Raw genomic sequence first — 25,794 nt, forward strand, 5'->3', positions numbered from 1 at the left:
CTAACCCAGATTAACATTTAGCATGTGGGACTTCATGCGAAAACAATTTAGAAACGTGAATTTGGAAAAACATCTAGCTAGTACATAAACTATAAAAACAGCGCAGTTGGTATCTAGAAAGAAAAGGCACAAAGTTAATTAGTCACATTGTCATAGCTACCTATCCACGGAATGGATCAGCAACAAAGTCAGTTTTTGTCTTCAGGCCATCAATTGATCAGCAACGCATCAGGCTCTCAAGAGCATGAGCCCAATGACAAAATCTTGCATCGCGTCTTCTGACATCATCATTTCTCTCCTCGCATCTGAAGTTTTAGCCCCTTGTCATGACTTTTTATTTGAGTTTTTCAGTCCATCCCCCTAATTTCTAATTGGTCAGTCAATCACCAGTTATTACACTAACCAATAATATTATTTTTACAAACCTATGAATTCTAATATTTCAACGTTCTCATTGATTGGTTCACTGTACAATGTCCTCATCATCCGGCTCATCAGGTATCGAAAATGTTGCATCTTCTTCTCAAGTCAGTGCCTCTAGTGTTTGAGTCCTGGGAAAGTACATTGAGTCTGCCTTATACCAAACTGTAACAATTTTAGTTCCACCATCTCCTGTCCACCAGTACATTGCAGAAAACTCTAGCAAAGCAGATTTTATTAAGCAGCAAACAGTTCACGGTCAGTTCAATGCGCCAGCAACTTCTACATTGTGCGTTAATTAATTTGGCTCCTGCATGAGGCCTGGAAAGACTAGGCCATAACTTCGGCTAAGTTAACTCTACAATATAGTGCAAAACATAGTTTATACATCTCAGTATGGCCCGTTACTACATTATTATTAGTGTTTTTCATTATTTCACAAATCATTAATCAATTTAGTATAACTTTTCGTATAAGTGGCTGCCATTCTCCGTGGGCACATTTTCAAACTTGCACATTATTTTCTCTACAATTAATTTCTCTATGAACTTTTGTTAATCATAACATATAAACATTTATTAATAATTTCTAATTACCATATATATATATATTTTTTTTTACCTAGTGGCGGTCGCCACTAGGTAGTTATAGTTAGGACCTAGTTTCTATATAAAAAGCATTTTTTTACTTGCCTATATCTTTGGTGCCGCTTGACGAATCTTCATGAAACTTTCCAAATCAAATGTGCCAGTAAGGTAGCCATTGTCCGGAAAGTTTGGGGGTGTTCCGTCGGGGGGGGGGAGTTGAGAAAAAGGGAGCGGACCTCGAAACACATTTTCCCCATTCATATTTCCATAGGGATTTTGAACAGTGATAGATCCAAAACTACTGGACGGAATTACACCAAATTTGGCAGAAAGGTGGGTCCCGGTCCAGAAAGAATGCTTTCTGAGTTTGGTGTAATTCCATTCAGTAGTTTTCTGAGTAATTAAGGGGAAAACAAATTTGTATATCTAGGGACGTGAAGGATTTACAACCCCTCCCAATATCGTGCTGAGATCTGATTGGGCTCCCATGCTTCGATATTATAAAGCCCCCAGCTGTGCCAAGTCTTATTATAATGCATGGGGGGGCCCTGGACCCCTCCCGCTGCCCCAGGGACCGCCCCTCCCCAAGGCATTAATGAAAGTAAATTCGTGAGGCCCGATAGGCCCCCACACCCAGGGGATGACCACCTCCCTGGGGCTTTGTAAATATGTGGCCCCCCTCTGCCCCAGGGATTACCACCTCTTGGGGCATTCTTTATATTCTGTGCGGGGGGGGTCATGGCCCCTCCGCAGCCCTGGGAATCACAACCTCCCCGGGGCATTCTTTATGTTCTGTGTGGGGGTCCATGTGGCCCCTCCACAGCCCCAGGGATCACCATCTCCCGGGGTATTGATTGTATTCTGTGCGGGGGGCCTACCCGGCACCCCAGCAGGCCCAGAGATCACCACCTCCCCGGGGTTATAATAAAAAAAATGATGTGGATCTGTTTTGGTCCCCCAGGCCCTGGTGATCACCACTTCTCCAGGGCTATGCCATGTTGGAGGGGGACATCGCGGACCCCTCTTGAGGAGCCACAGATGGCTCCCACAGGGCCTGCTCCTGTTGTGTCCCACGGTGCCTGCCCCGAGACATAGCGGTTTGCGGTGGCTTGGCTGCAGCTTCGGTTTTTGACAGCAGGACCTGTCAAACAGATCCCGCTGTCAAAAAACGAAGATTTCATCTCTGTGCCGTGCACGCATGCAGGGGACAGAGATTAAATGCTACAGAAAGCAGGGAGCTGCTGGTAAAGCTGAAGCAATGGCACCGGGAGGAAATCATTAAGGCTTTCCCCGCGGTGCAAGATATCCCATAAAGGGCTCATTATAAAATAAAAAGAATACAGGCTTTTAAATGGCTAAAAAAATGAAGGAAAAAAATCAATAGCTCAGTTTGAAGGTCACAGGCCTTCACACTGAGTGTCTAGGGTTTGTGTCCAGCCAAACTTGTTTCCCTATTTTGTTTATGTAAAAATATTTCAGGCTCATACTAAAAGGTTTTTAAGTGAGATATACTTTTTTTTTCAAATTGTGCAGAAATATCTCATTCTAAGTAGATCATACATCAAAGTCTAAAAAACTCTCTCTCTTTCAGTCTCTTTGTCCCACTCACACACCCATTGAGACACTTACACACCCACTCAGATACTCACACACCCACTCACAGACCCACTGACAGCCTCATGCACCCATTCACAGACCTGTGTGCACGCTGACACACCCACTGAAACACTGATGTATGCACTGTCACACCCAGACACTCTCACAGCCACTGTCATCCCCCAGATACACCCTCTCACAACGATTCTGACACCCAGAGAGGCAACGCCCAACTTCTGCCCCACACAGCCAAAGGGCTGTGCACAGCATAGGTTCGGGTGGTTACGGGGGTAGGCCGCAGGGTCTGGCTGCAGGACAGGTCTTGCAGGCAACCTCCACTGCACACTAGCGAAGGCCGTGCATGGTGCAAGTTTAGATGCTGTGTGCGGCAATGGTTGGATTAACGTATACTGTACGTTAAAAAAAACTTTGTAATTCACTGAAAAAAAAACAAAGGTTACAGGGAAGTTATAGTTAGGAAATTTAATTTTTTTAAAACATAGAAAATCACTTAAAAAAACAAAGGTTACCGTGACGTTATAGTTAGGCTTACATTTTTTTTTTAAACTCTGTTTTATTGAATTTATAACAAACAATTTAAAATAAAAACAAAACAAGCAGTGCATTTTCATACGAGATATCACAACGTCCATTGTTCTCTTGGATACCTATAGGCAAAACATGGACCATATCCAATCAGACCAGCAATAGCTGTCCCCCCCCCCCCCCACCTGTCTCCCCACATCGAGGACACCCTATCTCCCTTGTCGGGTCAATCTTAGTAAGACGAGCAGGCGTGATGTACACCCGATGGACAAAATTAAAGTGCAAAAACTTAAATCTGTGGTTACAAGAGTCTGTGCCTACCAGAGACAGTGCCAAATTCCAGTCCACTTCTTCTATGGGGTTCTCCAGCTGTCGATCCCAGGCCCTACTCGCTGCACACTCTACCCCCACATTATCCCCACGCAGTGCTCTATAAAACAGAGTAACCAAGTGGGAATCCTCTCCCCAATTTATTAACCCATTCAACATCTTTGATGCAACCGGAAACCCAGACCAGACCTCTCAAGCTACATTGGCATATTGCAAGAACTGGCCAGTGCTCAATCCAAACTTATCTCTTGTCTCCCAAAAGGAAATAAACTCACCATTGGATATAAATCACCTGCCACTAAGCAGCCACCCATTCTCCAAGCCTCCATTGACATGAAAGTATCTATATCCTGAAAGGGGGCCAGACTTCAGATCTTCAGTTCCCTATAAAAAGGGGCACGTCGTAGTATTCTCTTAACTGCCTTTTCCCAGATCCTAGCTGTATTCTTAACCAGGTAGGGGACAGTAGTCACTGACCTACCTCCTGACATTAATGCGTGCACCAGTGCCTCATCTCCCAACATGCCAGCAAACAGTTGCTTCTCCCAATTATCTGTCTGCGTCATCCACTTAGCAGCATGTTGTAAATGTGCCGCATAATAATAGAGTCTGATATTAGGGAGTGCCAAGCCTCCATTTTCCATATCCCTTTGTAACGTGGACAACGCCACCCTTCTAATGGCCAGCCCAAACCAAGGAAATCAACAAGCTATCCTGGTGATTAAAAAGTCAAGCCGTCAATGGAAACCAAGAAATCTGAACCAGGAAAAGACACCGCTGCAGGAACACCATCTTGGCCACAGCCGCCCTTCCCATTACGGATAGAGACAGCTTATTCCAGAACAATACAGAGCCCTCCAAACCCTTCACCACCCGTTCCACATTGTGTGTCAGATGTGCCGTCGCCGTATGTATAACCCATATGCCCAGATATCGAAAACTTTCAAGTTCCCACTGGAGCCTCACCTCAGGCAAATCCTCTGGCGGGGCATCGCACAGCGAACCCAGAGGAAACAGCAGTGACTTCTTCCTATTCACCCATAGACCAGGTACAGCCCCAAATTCTTCTATCAACTGTAATAACACAGGGACCGAGACGCCTGGCTCTCGGAGGTACAGCAACGCGTCATCGGTATAAAGGGAAACGATATGAGTGGCCCGTCCCACCTGAACACCCCAGGGCCCCAATTCCTCACGCAGCTAGGCCACCAGCGGTTCAACTGCTAAAGCAAAGAGGAGCGATGACAATGGGCAAATCCTGCTTGGTACCCCTACTGACTGTCCAAACATCCGACAGCTTGCCGCTCACCCGAACACTTGCAGTGGGATCAGTGTACAATAAACAAACCCAAGCACAAAATTGAAGGTCAAATCCCATTCCCTGTGGAACTGCCAATAAGTACTCCCACTTCACAGTGTCAAAAGCCTTCTCTGGATCTAGTGAAACTAATACCAATTTGTCTACCGCCGCTGTTTCATGTAAAACGTGTGCCAAACGGCATAAGTTGTAAGTTGTACTGCAACCGTGAATTAATCTGCATTGATCCTTGTGTGCCAGGCACCAGATCACTCCACGTGGTCGGGTAGCCAGAATTTTACACAGAATCTTGACATCCGTATTGAGCATAGTAAGCGGGCGATATGAGGAAGGGTCATCAGGATCCCCCCCAGGCTTAAGCATTAGACAGACAACTCCCTGTCACATGGTCTCAGGAAGAATACCCCGATCCTGAGCTTCCTCAAACATCGCCAACAACCTCTCTCCCATAAGGAGAGGAAACGTCTGGTACAATTCGATCGGGAAACCGCCCCCACCAGGCAATTTAGATTTCAACAACACCTCCAGAGCCCCGCCCACCTCTTCAACTGTTATCTCAGCCTCTTGGCTCTCCGTACAGTCTGGCTCCAGCCGCGGAAGTCTCATCCGGCCCTTAAACTCACCTAGTCTAGCATCTGGTTTAAATAGGAGTGAAGAGCTACATACACATGTAAGGAGATAAATCATATCTTGGTTTGACTACTACATATTGGTTTACATGTAATGTAATCTAGGAAACATTTTTAATGATTTCTAGCAATAATTTGATGGATATGGTATTGTCTCTAATTATTTCTGTTCAAAATGTATAGATTGATATAGTAAACCGTGTTATAAATCGCCCAGATAAGCCAGTAATGCACCTGATACATATTTGATGGCTAATATTGAAACTATATTTACTTTGGTATGGTGCAAATTTTGATTGGAAATATCTATTACAAACACTGGGTACAGCCAGTTGATTTAGTGAATGTCTGTTTAATTAACTTTCTTGACACACGATGTGATTAGATATGATACGAATAATAAACACTTTTGTTTTGATAAGATTAATGTCAGTATTAGCAAAATGTGGTATTATCGTGTAGACTAGTAAAACGTATTGGAGTTAAAATATATGTATTTTGTAATATCAAAATTTTAATGGTATTCATTGATAACAAATATGTGATATGGCCGTTCGCCCGTGGAGGATATTATGTAGCAATTGACATTGTTGTGCCTTTTCCTTTGAGCGATTCTATGTACAAAATGTTCGATAACTAACAAAGTGTATTGTTTGTAGATGACATGTGAAAAGAGTTAAGTAAGACTGGCATGGGCAGTACGTTGATTTAAATACATTTATACGCATTGTGGTTTGAAAAGATCTTATGTGAAACGATCATGTGATGCAAAACGTATGATACATATAGTAAACAAAGATGGCGCCTGACAGGCCGATGAAGCCAGTAATGCCGAAACTCGTTCCTGTCGTGTTTCTACAATAAATTATTGAGAATACACGCTCTGGAGTGCTGATCCTCTCGTTTTACTAGAAAAGGAAAGTGTGCATTGAAGAACGCGGTGGCGCACATTCAAATTCAGCAGCACCTGCGTTCTGGTGTGGAGTGGCCACTCCAAGAACTCCAAGAAGGGGATCGGCACTCCGAGAGCACTGTCAAATGGATTTTATTGACAAACTACGGGACACGTTTCGGCGTGAAAACGCCTTTGTCAACCTTGTGGTCGCCATTTTAACATTTGTGGTTATACCTCATGTTACATCACTGATTCACAAGCATACTATCTACACTCCTACCAAACTACATGTTTCATCTACTACATGCCACAAATATCTAAATCATCCTTATATCTTCTATCATATATTTACAACTAATTATTCTTACTACTGTTAACCTCACCAATGACTGTCCACCTCGTGAGTAACAACGCTACATATAATGATGATGACTGGTTGTACAATTGGACTAAACATTAAAGGAACATGACAATAAAAATTAAAGAATCAAAAAATCAAAAATTGTATATATGACACCCTCACTACAAATAACAGCAACAGTTTTGCCTTTTGATGAAAATATGGCGCAGCAAGAGATCCCACTATATAATACTCCTGATATACCCAAAATGAAAATGTATTGAATGCTTAGTACCACATAATGACGCATGTCCGCCCATATGTACAACTACTGTACTAATTGATATGTACTGACAGTTCTTCATAAATATTCAAACCATGAGGTTCCTTAGCATCCAACTTGATATACCGGGATTCTAACATGCGCAATTTCAATTCTCTATTGCCCCTCTTATATCTTGGGGAATACCATCTATAATGCTATAATTTATATCTTGCAAATTACCAGCATGGTAACGGGGCATGTGACGTGCAACCGGATACGAATCGTCATTATGTTGTATGGCTCTCAAATGCTGTAAGATGTGTTTATATGCTTGTAATTTAGTACTGCCTACATATATCTTACGACAGCTACATCTCAAAATATATATAACATACTCGCTTTTACAAGTGTAATGGCCCTTAAGGGTGTGTATAGTTTTCTCTCCTAGCTGTAAAGATTTCATGTTTACACCATTTCTGCACGCTTTGCATTTTGCACATTTGAAGAAACCATCTTGTTGTTTAAACCCCACTTGTTGCGTGACCGAGGTCCCGATGTCACTTTTAACTAGAATGTCACGTGTAGATTTACTTCTTCTATATGTAATTGAGGGCGCGTTAGGTATCACCTTGCCTACAACAGGATCACTTTGTAGTATTTGCCAAAGCTTGCACAAAATGTGCCTAATCTGAAAATGCGCTGCATTATATGTCGTAATGAATCTAACCATATTCAATCTTTCATCTCAATTTTTATCCTTTGCGACCCTAGTGCCAAACAAAAGTGTATCCCTGGTAATAGTCTTCACTTTCCTTATTGCTATTTCCAGGGTTCTATCTGAGTAACCTCTTGCTTTGATTCTCGCACTTATTTCAGCTTGGGCATTCTCAAAGTTCTCATGGGTACTACAAATTCGCTTAGCACTCAAAATTTCGCCAAATGGGATACTCTCTTTCAACGGAAGGGGATGGGAACTAGAAGCATGTAGTATGCTGTTGGCTGCAGTTGGTTTTCTGTACATTGTGGTTTGTAGCTTGTCTTGATTGCTAATGATCTTAACATCTAGAAATTCAATTACCAACGAATTTCAAGTTTAGATAATTCACATTAATCTTTTGGATGAACGATCTGGCACTCTCCTCCCTGCCCTGCCATATGACAAAAATATAATCTATTAACACAGCCACATGACAATGTGTTCATTCCATTGATATAAAGGAGGATTATTAAGTACCTGCTCTTCCCACCATCCCATGTACAGATTTGCATAACTTGGAGCGAAGCAACTTCCCATCGCCGTCCCGCATTGTTGTTAAAAAATCTCATTATTGAAAAAAAAGATATTGTTGTACAGACACCAATTGATCATTTCAATTAACATCTTACTGTGTTTATAAAATTTGACTGGTCTGACTCTTAGAAAATGTTCTACTACTCTGACTCCCTCCTTATGTGGAATACTGGTGTATAGGGCAGAAACATCTAAAGTCATGAGGAGCAAGTTAGAATCCCAATTTACATCAAATACCCGCTGAAGGAATTCTGTGCTATCTTTCAAATATGAGGGTAAGCTTGTCACCAAAGGTTGCAAGAACACTTCTGTGTATTGAGAAACGAACTCAAATAGACTTCCTTGAGCGGCTACAGTAGGTCTACCTGGTGGCTCCAGGGCATTTTTGTGGATTTTAGGAATTAGAAAGAAAACCGGTAGTTTAGGATAATCTACCTTTAAGAAATTATAGTCATCAATATTGATTAATCCTTGTTCTTTCCGTTCCCACAGATTTCTATCAAACTCCTTTTTAACATTAGTGACATAATCCATAACAACTCGCTTGTAGAAAGGGATGTCATTTAGCTGTTTGTATGCCTCCTCCATATAGTCCTTAACTGCCCAAATCACCACATTTTCGCCCTTGTCAGAATTTCTAATCACAATTTCAGGATTATTTTTCAATTTCTGCAAAGTATAAGTGTACCAGCATGTGTGCGTTTCTCTTTACTTTTACTGTTAAGTCGTTTGAATTCTTGAATCATGGTTTCTGCAAATTGGTCTATGAGATCACCAGTAAAAGGCGGATTAATTGTTGATCTAGATTTCAAATGTGAGCCCCCTTCTTGATCAACACTCACTCCCTCGCTTTCTAATCTATTTATTATTTTAGATTCATCGATGGAAACTAGAGCATCCGCTTCTAATTCACACAATTCTTTCAATAACACAATGTCTGTCAACAGATTTGGCTGAATATCTTCAGTGTCAGATGCAATTGTCGATTTGGGTTTATCACCCATTAATCTATGTAATTTGGTCAGTTTCAATTTTCTAATGAATAGAAACAAATCAATTCTAGCTTGTGTGTAATCAAAATCACTGATATCACAAAATGATAAACCCAATGAAAAATTATTTTCGTCTTCAGTATCTAATTGAACTGTGGACAAATTAATTATGGTCCTACTATCTGTCAATAGCGTTTGTTGTTGTGTGTCATCTTCACTTGTCCATCGATGGATCCTTCTTTTGCCACCTCGTCTCTTCTTTCTCATTCTTTTCCTTTTGTTCTTCCTCTGCCTCTCCATGGTCTGTGATTAGTTCCGCGATCTCACCTCAAAAAATCCAATTCTTCCTGTAGAGTAGTATGACTTTTCACTCAAATGGTTTCATCTGTGTCAGAACTTTCACTTAGAGTGACGTTGGTCTCTGTTATTTTAGTGTGAGATTGCATTATATTAGATCTTTGTGTTCTCCAATAGTCACATTTTTTTGCAAATGTATAAATTTGTCCTGTTTCATAATCAGTTTTGTCTCTCATAAGTTTACGTGATTTTTTGCGAAAAATGTCCTCTTCCATATTACGCAGTTTCACTCCCATAGACTGTTTCAGTGTTTCCACCAATCCTTTATCTGATAATGCAGCAATCTTCGTATTAATTGCCTCAATTTGTTGTAATGCTGCATCTCTATCTTTTTGGGCATACTTTAACAAGATTTTCATCATTTCCATTGAACTTGTAGCATTTTCTTCTGCCCACACTCGTAATAGCTCTAGATCAGGATTGTCGTGTGTCGGAAAGATCATTATTCTTAATCCTCTAGGCACCCTTTGTGCATCTAAATATTTTGTAAGCGACTCGCACTCCCACCATTTGTTCAACTCACGTCTTTTTACTTTCTCCAGTTCTTTAAAAAGTTGATAAATATCCTGATCCTTACTTACATCAGAGCTCGTATGTTGACTGGTATTAATTTGTGAGGTGTGTGAAAAAATAGATTCCGCTCTCAATTTGCGATTGTCATATTCCATTTGTATGCTGCTTGCCATCATTATCGCAAAACCGAGGCACCTAACTCCTCGCGAAAATATGACTAAATCCCAGTGCTCTCTACACCACTAATTATAACCTGGTGACCAGCTCCGCTACCCAACAATGAAAGCCAGCTCACCTGCTGCCCACGATGACTCACACCGGTACCCTCCGACACCGGGTGACCATACTCGCAACTGCAGGTAGCTCAGCTCGATCTGTGGAAGCAGGGGCAGGAGAGTAAACAGATTCACACTCGAAACGGCGTGCTCAGCTGCACCTGACCGCCGGGGGTGCCAGAACAGACGCCCGCCACTGCGTCTAAAATATTCACATAACTCCAAGAAGGGGATCGGCACTCTGAGAGCACTGTCAAATGGATTTTATTGACGAACTACGGGACGCGTTTCGGCGTGAAAAAACCTTTGTCAACCTCGTGGTCGCCATTTTAACATTTGCATTGGAGTACCGATCCCCTTCTTGGAGGCATGTGAATACATATATATATATACTTGAAAAGATGCAAATATAAATATACTTGTACCGCTTTGATGCACTTTGTTGTATACTGTCTCTTGTAAACAGTCATTAAATTGATATTTCAAGTTTGTTACAGTTTATAACATACAATCAGAATACATTTTATTCAAAGTCTTGATACATAGGGTCATTCCATCTTACTGTATATATTCCAAGCAATCCACAAACTTCAGGTCCCCAAAGTATTGTTGTTGACATGCGTTTCTGTGCCTGACCCAAATGTAGGCATGCACCTCTGTGGCTCCAACAGGAGTCTTAATATTTCAATCAATTAAATGGCTGGAGCAGAGGAAAAACAGTTTGATGAACTGGTTGTGCGAAGCTGGCAGGCACATCTCTATGTAGGCTTTTTCACTATGCTCATCTCATGTGCGCAGGACATGTTTCTTAGGGCATAAGGTTGGATTCATAGCTGCCCAACTGCAGGGATTAATCTCCTGGAATAAGGACTGTTTCTGAAAAACATGGGCTGTAGCACAACAGATGTGAAGTGCTAACAGAAAACTGACATCTAAAAAAAATAGCACTTTATTAATTTGAGTTATTTCTATAGTGCAAACTACTCGGGCAGCAAAGCTCTTTTTTATTTCTTTAAAGTCCTCACCGCCAAGCCTGCTTGACCCACTCATCAATAATAGCCGTGCACACACTAGGACACCTAACAAAGCTCTAACGTTGGGGGGGGGGGGGGGGGGGGGCATTCCTTTTCCCAAAGTGTCTTTGAGCACTGCTCTGAATCGAACCAGCGGGAAGAGAGCACACAAGTGGTGTTCCTAATCATAGGACTTCTTCATGTGTAGCATTCATCCACGGGGACCATGAATCAGCCTTACTCTTGCACTTTCGATTCCCTAAATCCATTAACTATACTTTCTTTCCTTCAGCCAGCCAGTCTTCTAACGTGGGCGGTCACGATCAATCCATCTTTTAAAGATAGCATGCCTCGATATTACTGCTAAATAAAAAAAAAAGTAGGTTCCTTTTTAGGTTAAGCCTAGACAGTTTTTGCACTGTTAGGTTATTTGTTGTGTGTACTTTGTGGGGTTTAACTCCTCCTAATGCTTTGAAATTGTCTATTCAATTGTCTTAAATCCAGGCTTGCCAATGGGTAATTTGTCTTCCTGGTCCTCCTTTTTTCAAAGTTGTTCACTTCCCCGGAGTATTGCCCCAGGACGCTTTTTTCTATATTACTAAATGTTCAGGGGATATTTTTAAACTTGAACAGCTTTTTACACATGCGACCTTGTTTTCAGTTGGCTTCGCATGCAACCGTGTTTTCAGTGGCTTTGTCTGTGGCTTTGTTTTCAATGGCTTTGTCTGTGCCTTTGCCTTTATCTTTTTACAGTGTTTATCATCTTTGTAAGTGAGAGCACCTGTTTATTGATTTTATTTGTCTGCATGTCTGCTTGCTTGTGTTTTGAAACCTGTGTTTTCAGTGGCCTTGAGCGTGCCTTTGTTTTCAGTGACTTCATGCACGCCTTTGTCTTATTACAGTTTGTCTTCTGTGTGAGAGCACCCATTTATTGATTTTATCAGTCTCAGACATGTGAACACCGCAGCGCCTTCCGCTTTTACCCCCTTGGTAATTGATCATGGCCCGTGGCTCATTCCCGCCTCAGCCGCCATGACAGAAATGGTCACTTACACAAATAACTCCACCAATCCATCTGGCAAGGCCTCCGTCAGTGATTTCGCAGAAGGATCAAAGATAAATGCCAGCAAAAACCTGCAGGATGAGTGTTAAAGGGAGAGGGAGGCTCGTCGCTGCTCATGATTTTGTCTTCTTTTTTTTGTTTTACTGTCTGCCCTGTACTGAGAACAGGCTGCCGAGAAGCAAGAATTGGGTGAAACATGTCCACAACTGGGTTTGCTTGGGTGGCACCCTCCGGCAACCGAAAGAGCTGCAGCCTGGGGCTCTGCCTGCTGCTGCTCTGTGCTGGGTGCATACGGATTGGAGCTGGGATGCTGTTGCCTTCCACAACTACTGGTAGGTTCAGGCCACCCTGAGTTCCATGGGAACGCGGCAGCCTCTAGGTGCAAAGCAGTGCTGTGTGCTGCCTCAAACCGCTGACCCCGTCAGGCCCTGTGTGGTGCCCCCAGTACTGTCGCAGGCAGCCTCGTACATCCAACACTGGAAAAATCTTGCCATAAAGGGCAGCGCCAATAGCTATAACTCTCGTTGTGTTTCAGCCAGACCCCTAGCCTTGATGCCTTATGTAGAACACATACTATCACAGCAGTAATCTGTCTACACTGCCCGGTTTTAGGCCCTGTTTTCTCTACGTTTTTGTTGCCTTTGCAAACCATGATACCTTTGTGTGTACTCCATAGGTTTCGCCCCTGGTCTGCGTCACTATCACACTGGTCTGGTTTTACAAAGCTTTCAGTCCCCCGGAGGCTGCTTATCTCACTGCATCTAAATTCTTAAACTTTGCATGAGGAGAGTGCAATGTTTATAGGCTCAAAAACGCTGGTAAACAGATCTCGACTGCTGAGCCAAGGCATACTATCAGAGAGACTTTCAGTATTTTTTTTCAGTACCATCTCCTTGTTTCAGTAAAACAGTAAGTTACAATGTAGCTTCAAGTCTAATCGCAGTGTCCTGTTTCACAACTCTGTGTGGATTTTCATATTTTTGTCGAGTTTAGGGGTGGTTAGCTTTGTGAAGATTCTTTGACTAGTCAGAAAAATGTGCCCACGTCTTAAGTGCTCTTCCTGGTCGCTCTTTTTGTACAAGATGTGCCGCCCCAGCATTTCCTATCACTTGGAAGTACATTACAGTGACGTTATTCAGGGACTAAAGATCGTCCTCTCCACACAGGGACAGCAGTGAACTGTAAGTGCCCCAGAAGAGGCCAATAAATAGTGCACAACACTACTATATGCCAATAGAATGTATACAACTCTGCTCTACGCCACTATACTGGGTGCTACTTCCCTTTGCTATAAAAAAAACCTCTATGCCACTATGCACCAATATACTTACAGCACTCAAACCTACAATTCACCACTGCACTTTTTTGTTATAATCAAATGTATTTCTTTTAAAAAAATGTGTCATATCAAGACAGTGAGCACGTATCTGTTGAATCTGTAAAAGCATTCAAATACGTATGATGATATCACATTCCTCCCCACAATAACAAAGTCCTGTTGCTCAGAAGGGCGAACCATGGTAGGCTGAAAGTTAAGCTGCCAGGCCAAATCCGGTAGTGGGGAGAGGTATATTCCCAAATATTAGAATGCATTTCATCTCACCGGGATGTCCTGGCACCAGAGACAGCCCCCGCATCTTCCCACACCTCCACCAGTAGTGATTTCTTGGGATTAAATCTTAGACCCAAGGCCTCACCATAGAGGAACAGAAGCTCAAGGCAGCTGGGTTTAGAACTCAGGGGCTCTCCCAGGAATCACAAGACTTCATCAGCATACAGGGACACTCGGTCTTCAGGACCAATCCCCCACCTCCAACTGCTGATCAGTGTATCACAGCATACAAGGCAGGCCAGCGGCTTGATGGCCAACATGAACAACCGAGGGGGGAGAGGGCACCCCTGAAGCATCCCCCGTCCAATCGGAAATGGGTCTGACATGGTGCTGTTGACCCGCACCTGCGCCATTTGGTTATGGTAAAGGAGATGAATCATTTTCTGGAAAGTGAAGCCGAAGCCCATCTTTAACAGTGCGCCCTCCAGGAAGTTTCAGGCCAGTGTGTGAAACATTGTATGGAAGTCCACCAATTGAAGCGCCAGCCGGCCCTCCAGCCGCACGTCTGCGAGAGCACCTCCTAGACCAATCGGATGCAGTGCCGTGTGCTCCTGGCAGGCAAGAATCCACATTGATCAGTGTGGCTCAGATAGAACAGTGTGCTCACCTCTGCACTTTTACACTCAACATTAACACATCACACTACGCTACTTTACTCTATTATGCACCACTCAATACTAATCCCACTATTACCCACTCTACTGTATACAACTGCACTCTGCACCACTACACTATAAACCACTACACTCACCACCAGAACATGCCACACTACACTCTATGCCTCTAAACTCTATACCACTGTACTCTATCTACATCACTCCACTCTACACAATGCACTCTATGCTACGCCACTCTACTGAAAATCACTAAACTCAACAACACTTCACTCCACCACTTTACTCAAAACAAATGCAGTCTACTCCTCTATACCTGCGCCAACTACTTTGCATCCATACACTTTACACCAGCATACGCTACAACATTCTTCTATATGCCATTGCAACTTACGCACTATACATCATTGACCTCTACGTCACTACACTCTACACCACTTCATTGTACTCTAAAATAACCTACTGTACACCACTGCACTCTGTACCACTACAAATCATACAACCCTATGCCACTGCACTATGCACAAGATCACTCTACGCCACTACAGACTGCATGCAACTGCAGTCTAAAACAGCACTCTATACCAAAATACTCAACACCACCTTACTCAAAATTAATATACTCAACGCCACTACACTTTTGCCAACTACTGTGCCCCACTGTACTTTACACCACTATAAAAACTACATTCTGCTCTATACCATAGCACTCTACACCACTAAACGCAACATCACTCTACGCCATTACATTATATATCACTACACTTTAAAAAAAACTGCACTACTTACCACTTTATTATACTCTTCACTACAGTACTTTATTATACTCTTCACTACAGTACTTAACCTCACTTCTCTATGCACTACTATACTCTACACCACTCTACAACACATCACTATGCAAACCTACACTCAAACACTCTGTTCTGCATAACTACACTCTATACCACTACATTCTATATCACTGCACTCAACAACGCTCAACTTTACTGCACTCCGCCACTACACTCCACACCACTACAATTGACCCTACACTACTCCACTCTATCCTGCATCGCTCCACTATATAACGCTCCACTCTACCACATTCCACTATACACCATTGCATTATGTATAACTGCAATATCCTCTACACCACTATACTCTATACCACAGCACTCCATACTACTCTACCTCACTACTCAAAAACACTAGTGCACTACACCACTTTACTCAAAACAAATGCCCTATACACCACTACACTCTATGCCAATATACTCTGCACCACTGTACTTTAAGCCACCTAACTCTAAACCACACCACTACACTCTACAACACTACACTATACACAACTACACTCTACAATATTAAACTCTGTAATGCTATAGTCCAATAACACTCTAATCCACTATATACTACTCCATTCTACAGCACTTTACTCGAGTATCTACCATTCTACAACACAACACCACTCTAATCCACTACAGCACTCTCTGCAACTCCATCTGTACACTGTATGCTACTTTTCTCCACTATATTCTATAACACTATACTCCTACACTATATAACAATACAATCTGCTCTATGCCACTGTATTCTACAATATTCTACACTACTACACTATACTGTGCATCACTACACAACACTATAAAACACTTCACTCAATTCTAATACTATACTCCACTCTACAACACTGTACTCCCTCCACAACACTTTCAGCTACTTCATAACAGTACTCTTCACTCCTGTCCACGCCACTAAACTCCACTATATGGTGAGACCGATTGGCACTGCCAATGCTTGTTTCCAGTTGTTAAGCCTCTCGCAGCGAAGCTCTTGACAGTAAACACTGGTAAAATAGAACCCAAAAAACAGAGGCAAAGGGCTAGGGGAAAAAAAATAAAAGAAAGCAGTTAATTTGGAATTGGAACTCTGTGCATGTGAGTTTTTAGTTCCTTTTTGAATGTGAGTGTAGCTCTCATTCGCTCAAATATAATCTTGTAAAGATTTCCATAGACTGGGAGCGAGGCACAAAAAATCTTGTTTCAATGTTTTACTTCTTCTAGTTTTGGGGATTTGAATAATAAGACCTTTTTTCTTTTTGGTTAATCTCTGGCCAACTGTAAATTTTGAGTTTGTTGGTCCAGTAGGATGGAAGGTGCGTGTGCTAGCTTGAAGTTTATTTAGGCCTCAAGAGGAAGCTAATAGAGATGTCCTAAGACAGGCATGAGGAATTTAGATTTTCTAGTTATAGTGATTAGTCAGATAGCAGTAGGGAGGATGGCCTTTAGATGTGCTACAGAACATTTAGGAAAATTGTATTACCTCCCCATAATAGATGAATGCAAGTTCCTCAACTGTAGACTGAAATCTGTGTGAGGTGTAGATGGGTTAAGGTTCCTGAGAATATGTATTTGGTTGTAGGCAGATTCAGGAAGTCTGGCAATATATTGAGACAGTGCAAGATTTTAGTCAGTGATAAAGTCAAGAGACCCTTGATGTGTTGCACCATAGCTCGATAAATGTCTGTATGAGGAAGGATGTAAAGCTATTTTTCGAAGGATGGAGGAGAGTTTGGGTAGAAAAAGAGTAAGAATTCTGTTTCAGAGGGGTTCGTTTTTAGAACGAAAGAGGAAAAGACAATTGGTTAACCTTTAAAAAGATTTAAGATTTCCAATACTGGCTAGATTAAATACTCAGGCAAAGCTGAGTAGCTATAACATTTTGGTGAATGTGGATGTTTTTGTCTTTTAATATAGTAGCCAACAGTTTCTCATAAAAGTTGAAAAGATAAGGTGAAAATGTGGAGCCACGTGGAACACCACAGTTCATTGGGAGTGTTCTTAATTAGAAGGAGTTCTGTTTCGCAAGTTGGGATTTCGATGACTAAAATGATTGGAAGCATTTCAGAAGGATCGTTTATCCCATCCCCCCAAAAAAGGACACACAGAAATAAGCAGAGCTCAACAGTATGGAATGCTACTGAGAGTGGTCATGAAGAACCAATAAGCAAGTTTTGCCACATTCTTTTTTTGTTTCTAAAGAGAAAATTGTACAAATACTAACAAACTAAATATATGTAGATTGCATCAATGAATGTGTAATTCAAGAGTCAACTTAAGAAAACCATAGGAAAAAATAGATAAAGGATATTGATAAGTAGCCATGTATTTGCACCTCATGGTATCTCTGTTGCTGGATAATTCTGTACTTCTAATGATTAGGGCCCATATTGTCTTTGGGCTTTTTGGTGTGCTATTAATAATAGTAAGTCCAAACCCACAAGCCTCCAAAAAAGTGTGCCTACCATATAGAAGATTGACGATGGTCTGCATCCTGTCATATGTAAGCACTACAGATCACTATAACAAAAACTATGCTGGTAAGTTAGAACGGTATTCCTTCTGAGAATCCTTAGATAATTACTCTTGTAAGCTAATTAATTCTTACCCTAATTAGTTTAGATATTTTCTTAAATACATGTGACCAGAAAATGTGTAAATAAGAGCATATGGCACAAATATTGCATCGTATCTGCCATAGCAGAGCCACACCGAAAGCAAACCAAGCTAGGACAACGCCTGCAACTTAAGAATCTTATAGAGTGTAGTACAGATATTGAAGAATTCATAGTGGTGCATCTGAAGTTTAAGAAATATTGTTTGCTTTATTGTTGAACACAATAGACGTCTTGATTTAATCAATGCTAATATTAAAATTAATTTTGCAAGAACATTTATTGCTTAGAATGGACAAGTTATCTGGATCCCTTTGTATGAAAATCTGATGTATTTTTCCAATTAAATCCCTTTTATTATGGCCTGCAAGTAGTTCAGTCAGTGGAAGGCGATACACACTAAAACTGGTTACTGCTAAATATGAAACGAAACAGGCCACCTGTGCACACATGAAAACACCCATTCATGGGATATCATACTTGAATATAAGTTCTTCAAATGACTGCATAGCTTGCTCCCCATGTAACTGTCCAACAGTTTCTTATCTAGGTTTGGCCCACGAAATTGAAATGAGGTCCTTGGGGAAAGACAGAAAATCTTGATTGCCCCATAATGCCTTCTATCTTTTAATATTCCGAATTGCCAGTCTTTTAGTAATATGTTTCAAAATAAGGGCGTGTACCAACAATGTCTTGAATAATATATGTTTGTAGTAGGATAGATTGTAGAACTCATATGGAGATATTGTAACTGATTAGAGAGAATGAAGATGCAACATCCCCCAGAACAGATAAACCTTTAGACAGCAATCAGCAAAGGCAACACAATAATAACATTTTAGGTTTGGAAGAGACCATCCTTCCTTATCCTGTAGCTGTAAATAGCATAGAGCACAATGAGGCTGTTTATACTGCTCAATGGACTGATTCGAAATGCCTTTGATTCTGTGAAAAAATAGTAGGTAAAAAATATTGGTATAACTTAATGAGATATAAGAATTAAAAGAGTATAATCATTCAAGGATAGCCTGTTTCACTTCTTCAAACTAGTTAGTGCCTCAAAATCAAGACCTAAGTGATCCAATCTCTGGTAATATTTAAGCACCAGAAAAGTAGACAACTTGACACATCTAATATCACCTGGTTCACGTTTGTGAAGGGAAAGATAGTGGCAGGGAAACCAAAGATAGGCAGGTTGAGGGTGGAGATCGCCGCACAGTGGTGAAGGGTGAGGTCAGTATAAACAAGACTGATGTGCGCTTGAAGGATTCACCTGAAGACACTTTAATCCTCAACTGAGTTCTTTATGCTGTACTCTACGGCGTTCCTCCAATACTATGGTCACTTTTGCAGCTTGCATTCTCACCGGAACACCTGGCTGGTAGAGTGCTTGGATGAGAACCGGTCTTGCTCATTGGTGGGTATGGTGATGAAAGCCTTCAGCAGTGTGGTAAAAAACTGATCCTTTTCCTTGCAGAGCACATGCTAAACTGGCAGCAAGGGTTCACAACTGCTGTAACCGGTCAGATGGCAACTTGCGCTGATCATTCTGCGGTATCAGTGGCATCAGTGGATTGGACTGTGTCATTCAATTATGGTGCATGTTCTGCCACACACAGAACACCTCAGAAGCTCAGTGGATTGGCTAAGGAATCTTTATTACTTATTGAGAAAGACACTGGTGATGTGGACACTAGTGTGCATCTCCTTCGTGAAATGCAAGTTTTTCCCTCATTGGAAGTGAGAGACATGTATTTGTCCCCTTTAATTACCTCTCACAATCAGCGTACAACCCCCTCCATAGCCAGACTGTCTCAGAGATAGAGAAAACCAGGGCGCGCATGCTGCAGGGCTGGCTGGGGATATCTCTGCCAAATTAACAGATGGTCTCACTTGGGGAGAGCAGCAGGCCAAGCAAAGACCATTATGTGATATCATTCAGCATACTGTGGAAATTCTGTTAGCCTCAACCTTCATATACTCCTTGATTGTCTTCTCCTCTACACCATGGATGGCCATGTATACTTTGAGATGACTTCTAAAAAGAAAATATGCTTGGGTTCTGCTGTGTAGCAGCCATCGGCTCAGACACTAAAATGTTTTTGTTTTGCCTCCCTTAGAACAAAACTAATAGCTGCTCCACAGTCATGGGAACAAGGTTGGAAGCTCCAGAAACTTTCACTTATATGATGATTCTGATATTGACTTGAATGTTGGGAATGATGCAGGCTGAGAGGATGACTCTGATAAAAGATGAGGGGGTAATTGACCAAATGGGTAAAATTGACAGAATTGGCAAAAATCAAACGCAATCAGCCACTTTTAGCAATGGCTACAAAGAGGAGGAGGAGCAGAAGGTGCACACAGCTTCAGTGGGACTTATCTGCAATTAACTTAACAGAGAGAACTGTTCTTCAGCAAGTCTCCCTATGCTTAAACCCTACTTCAAATATTGCCTTGCACGATGAGGACTGGTTGGAACGTCCTACTCTTGCATCTATATATATCCTCCTCTGCCTTCACAGAAGGAACTAGGAAAAGGACTCAGCTGTACTTAAGATTTTGCAGTATACGTCCCTGATCTGATTGCACTTTGTAAAATATTCAAGTGGGTCACCATGTTAAGATCTATAAAGACAGAGGCAGACTAATGGACCTTTCGTCTGGAGAACACAGCAAGGGAATCCAGGATCTCGCATGGAAACTGGAGGACATAAAAAATGGCATGCGCCAGAACAAACCAGCTACTAGGTATCCCAGAAGGCATGAAGGGAGATGACCCTCATACAATTATGGCATCTATGAAGGCTCATTGTTCCAATCCCAAGCAATCTGTACACAAGTGTTCAAGAACCAGCGAGACTGCGAAAAAAGCCTAAAACACAATATGTCCTTCATGAATTTTGCAATTGAGTTTCTAAAGTACACATGCTTCTACTTTTTCATTATGGAAAATTCATAATTTAACTGCGATAGAAATCAGCTAAATTTACTTTTGATTTCTGGTCCTCCTGCAGCATTTTAGTAAGACCATTTTGAATATATGTTGTGTAACAGTTGTTTATATGCTACATGATGCCACAACCGCATATTTTGCAGGACTAGTTTGCTTTACAATTCTTATAGTTTCTGTATAAGAAAATACTAGTGTAGCCTTTCTCACTACTACTTCCTTTTATTCGTGGCAAATACTACCACAATCAACTTAATGTCCCCTCAGTTTTAGTCCTGTCTGCAAATAGCACACCAGTCTAACATGAGGCCCCTGTCATTGCAAATCTGGTAATATGTTTAAGGTTTGTACCTAATACTGTGATATTACTTGATTTTGTTTTTGGTGTTGGCATGTGAATACTTAATATAGTGCAATAATTTATTTTCCAGCCCACTGAATGTGTTCTGTTGAAGCCGGTGAAAGAAGAAGAAAGCGTCAAAACTTTAAAAAAGAAAAGAAAGGTAAAGTGGTTAGACCTTCTGAATATTTGTTACTGTTCGCATAAAACAGACTCCTTGTATTATTATCAGTGAGTCATTCTGGTGTTGATTTTGCAAATTACTCATTTAAAATATGGCTTCAGACAGGGCCACTGGAATTGTGTGATTATGCGGCTGTGGCGATTTTCGAGTAATTTTGAGATTTGCCACATAGTCCATCATTGCCACATGATCCGCAGACTTTAACAAAAGAAATTGTTTCTAGCTCAAGCAGTTCAAAAGTTACTAAAAGTGCAGGAACACTTTTTGCTGCGCAGCAAAAGGTCCTTTGCAAAACTGGACTGGTCACCTTTTTGTTGCGTATTGCTATGTTTGGGTATTAAAATGGTACTAAAGAGGTGCAAATAATGCCCAGACAGTGATATGAGTTTTAAAATGTTGATATAATGTAGTATTGTTATAAAATCTGCAGTATTCTGCTGCTTAATTGGCCTTATCCTGCTGCATAATTTACTAAACCCTGTCGCATAATTTGGCCTTCCCATGCCGCATAATTCTGGTGGCCCTGGCTTCAGGTATGCAAGATGCTTGAATTGTTGTTGTCTGTGTAAGTAGTATGTAAATGTCTGTACTTTAATCATTTTGATCAATGATGCTTAATAATGAGGCTAGGTCCTCCCCTCTGTTCCCTGGGAAGTAGCTACCTGCTAATCAAGGTTACACATTGGTCTAGGCCCTGTTTGTTTAGCTATGAGAGTCTGGCCCTATGCCTTGCTATGAGATATCTATTTGGGCAATAGATTACATGGAGAAGTCAGGGGCGTCGAGCACTTGTGCTGTATCCAGAGCCTCCTTTAAGGTGTCAAAAGCTTTATGGCTGTCCAGATCATCATCTTGAGCTGCTTTATAGAAGTCAGGTCTGTTAAGGGTACAACAATGGTGTCATAATGCTTGACAAATCTCCTGAAGTATCCACTGAGGCCTAAGAAGGCTCTCACCTCAGTGGGGGTTCCCAAGCAAGGATAGTCTGAATCTTGTCTTGTAGGGGCTGTTCCTTCCCCCACCATCTCGGTGTCCTATATAGAGCACAGATCCTTGCCCTATCTGATACTTGCTGGTCTGGATAGTCAGGCCTGCCCCAGGCCTGCCTTCTGCAGGGCCTGAAGTGCTTCCTGGAGTTGTAACAGGTGGTCCTCCTAGCTGGAGCTGAAGACCACAGTGTCTTCCAGATAGGCAGCACTGAAGGCCTTCAACCCAGCCCGGACTCTGTTGACCAACCTCAGTAAGGTGGAAGGAGTATTCTTTGACTCAAAGAGCATCATCCTAAACTGGAAGTGGCCCTCTGGTCTGAGTAAGCTTCTCTCCTTTGTCAAAGCAATCTGCCAGTATCCAGACATCAAGTCAAACGTGCTCAGAACCTTGGCAGCTCCCAACCGATCCATAAGCTCATCAGCTCGGGATGGTTTGAGCATCAGTCTTGGTGACTGCTGAATCCTGTATAATCCACATAGAACCAGAGTTCTGATGTTGAGCCTGGTGGGGCAGCCTTAGGTACCAGCCCCACTGAGCTGGACCAAGGACTGTTGAAGTGCTCAATCTCGCCTAGTTCTAGCACCTTGGATACCTCCTCCATGATGCTGGCTCTCACTTATGTAAGACAGCCTGTAGATCATATTCATCTGATAGAGACTTCTAGGTGCAGATTCTTCACCTTAGAATATTCCTAAGGCTTCAACTGGATCCAGAAGATTTTTGTACAGCACCCCTTTGTGCCTTTAGGTGACATTGTAAGGTTCCTTGTCAGCATCATTTTGTTGTCTGTGCCTGAAGTGATGTGCGTAGTACCTATATACACACCACCCCGATGCACTTATGTCAATTCTTTCCTTTCAGCTCCACATTGCACTGATTCGGTCTGAGCTACCCTTCAGCGACTTTTTGACTGGCTTTTGCAACATTTTGTTGATTTGTTTTTATTTTTTTAGACATTTTTCCCTGGTATGTCACCCAAGATACCAGCTAGTTTCACACATGTGGGCCCTATCACAGGCACATGTCGGTGACAGACCCACCCTTGGTGTGTTTGTGGTTCTTGGAGTGGGCCAGATTCCAAGACCTGCAAGGATTGCTGCAAAATGCATATAAAGGCGCTGAGGGAGCGCCCCTCTAGCTTCTCGCCACCTGATGTCAGTTGATTTTGTGACGCTCAGTGTCCTGATCACACAGAAGAAGGTCCTGGGACTGTTCACATAGCCAGTCCCGACTGTAGTTGTTGCACTCCAAATCATCAGATAAGTCCCACAAGCAAAAAAAATCTAAGAAGTTAAAGAGGTTTTCGACTTTGCTGTGTCTGTCAAAGTCCTCAGACTAGCCGCTTTGGAGTGACTTCAGTCCCCAAGGGTGTGGGAGGGGCCTTTACTGGGTCCACGCTGGCGAGTTTGCCCTCTGCTGCAGACAGGCCCCATGGATCCATCGCTGGATCTGGAGTGGAGCAGCTGGCAAGACTGAGATCTTCCTAAGCGCCGACTCCAGTGCTGACACCCCAGGCTTTGCGGGCAGCATCCACTTTGTTATTCCCGCCATGGAACTGGATAAGTGTCGTCCAACTCAGACTCTGGCATGGATATTGCCAATGCTTCACAGAGCAGAGCCAGTGCCTTATTTGTTTGCTAGGCCTGGCGATGAAGATGAATGAGAGGGGTCTAAGGACCCACCCCTGATGAGGAAGAGGACAACTAGTACGAGAAACTGGCTGAGGCCAGTGGGATAGACACCTCTCCTAAACCTGATCTCTCCTCCTACTGTGGCCATGGAGAAGGGAGCCTCTTTCACAATAGTGGTGTGTAGGCCGGTTGAGGTCTGGGACCTTCAGTTGCCCATGCTGGCAGTCTAGAGAAACGACTTGATGTAGGTGCTTCAGCCTGGAGTCACCCCTTCAAAATCCCTACTTCCTTTCGATGAAGTCCTTACAGACATCCTACTCAGGGTCTAGTCCAAGCACTGTATAGAGACTCCTGTGCATAGGGTGATTGCCTGCTACCATTACCCCGTTCCTGGAGGCCCCAATTTTCTTACCCAGCATCCTACTCCAGAGAGCTTGGTGGTTCAAGTCTCCACTTCCAGAATCAACCTAGGCACTTTCCCTACCACACCACCTGTTAGGGAATGTAAGAGTCTAGATACTTTTAACAAGAGAATGCTCTCTTCTACAAGCCTAGCACTGTGGTCAGTGAACACCGCATGCCTATTGGGCCATCCCATACGCTATAGGATTTGGTTGCGCAAGTGCTGTTTATGGTCTTGAAGGAGGCCCAAGCCATCCTCACCCAGACTATTGCTAATGAGAGAGATGCAGCTAAGTTCACCATACGTTGTGGGCCTGACACAGCCAACTCACTGGGAAGAGAGATTTCATCATCAGTTGCCTTGAGACGCCTCGTCTGGCTGAGAAAGACTGGCTTTTCAGGGGATGTCCAGGCTTCCCTCATGGACATGCCCTTTGATGGATCTCGCCTTTTTGGAGAGAAGGCGGGCTCAGCACTGGAGCGCTTTATGGACAATAGAGCTACAGCCAGGTCCTTGAGCTTTTCTGTGATCCCTTGTCACCCCAGTCCATGTTCCGCCCCTTTTGTGGCCGCAGAAAGGATCTCCAACCATGTCCTCCTCCCAGCCACCACGGCCAACAGGCTTCCCAGCCTTTTTGTGGCCAAGGATGCGGGTCTCACAACCACATGGGACAGGTACCCAAAAGTGTGGCCAGTCCACCATCCCTGGCTGCCGCTCCCTCCAAGCTGCTTTAATTTGCCCACCGACCATCCTGGGCACCCAGTGGAAGGCAGGATGCACCATCCCCTGCACCAGTGGAGGTCAATGGCATCAGACTTCTGGGTCCTACAGATTGTCCAGAGGGTCTACTCACTTTCCTTTACAACTACATTGCCACCCACTTAAAATTGGCTGATGGAGGACCATCCCTCCTTGCTCCATCAGGAAGCGCAGGCTCTCTTGGCCAAGGGAGCCATAGAGAGGGTGCCTGTGTCCGAAGTAGGTTGCGGTTGTTATTCCTGCTATTTTTTGGAGCCAAAGAAGGACGGAGTCATTTGTCTCACTCGACCCGCACATTCTCAAACTGAAAAAGGAGAAGTTCCAAATGCTCACACTCGCCCAAGTCCTGTCTGCCCTGTGCACGGAAGACTAGATGGTAGCTTTGGACTTTTAGAACACCTATTTCCACATCCCTTTCCTGCCCTCTCTCAGACATTACCTG

At 42.7% G+C, this 25,794-nt stretch overlaps 1 protein-coding gene across 2 annotated transcripts in view; it reads left to right on the forward strand.

Moving 5' to 3' along the window:
* The window catches only part of CMSS1 (cms1 ribosomal small subunit homolog), a 1,251,672-nt gene that overhangs the window by 1,131,033 nt on the left and 94,845 nt on the right, over positions 1-25,794 (forward strand). For both annotated transcript variants that reach the window (XM_069204876.1, XM_069204877.1), the window contains one exon: positions 21,477-21,548. In XM_069204876.1, the coding sequence (XP_069060977.1) occupies positions 21,477-21,548 (72 nt within the window). The remainder of the gene's footprint in view (positions 1-21,476; positions 21,549-25,794) is intronic.

This window comes from Pleurodeles waltl, chromosome 8 (assembly GCF_031143425.1).
Source record: "Pleurodeles waltl isolate 20211129_DDA chromosome 8, aPleWal1.hap1.20221129, whole genome shotgun sequence".
Lineage (NCBI taxonomy): Eukaryota > Metazoa > Chordata > Amphibia > Caudata > Salamandridae > Pleurodeles > Pleurodeles waltl.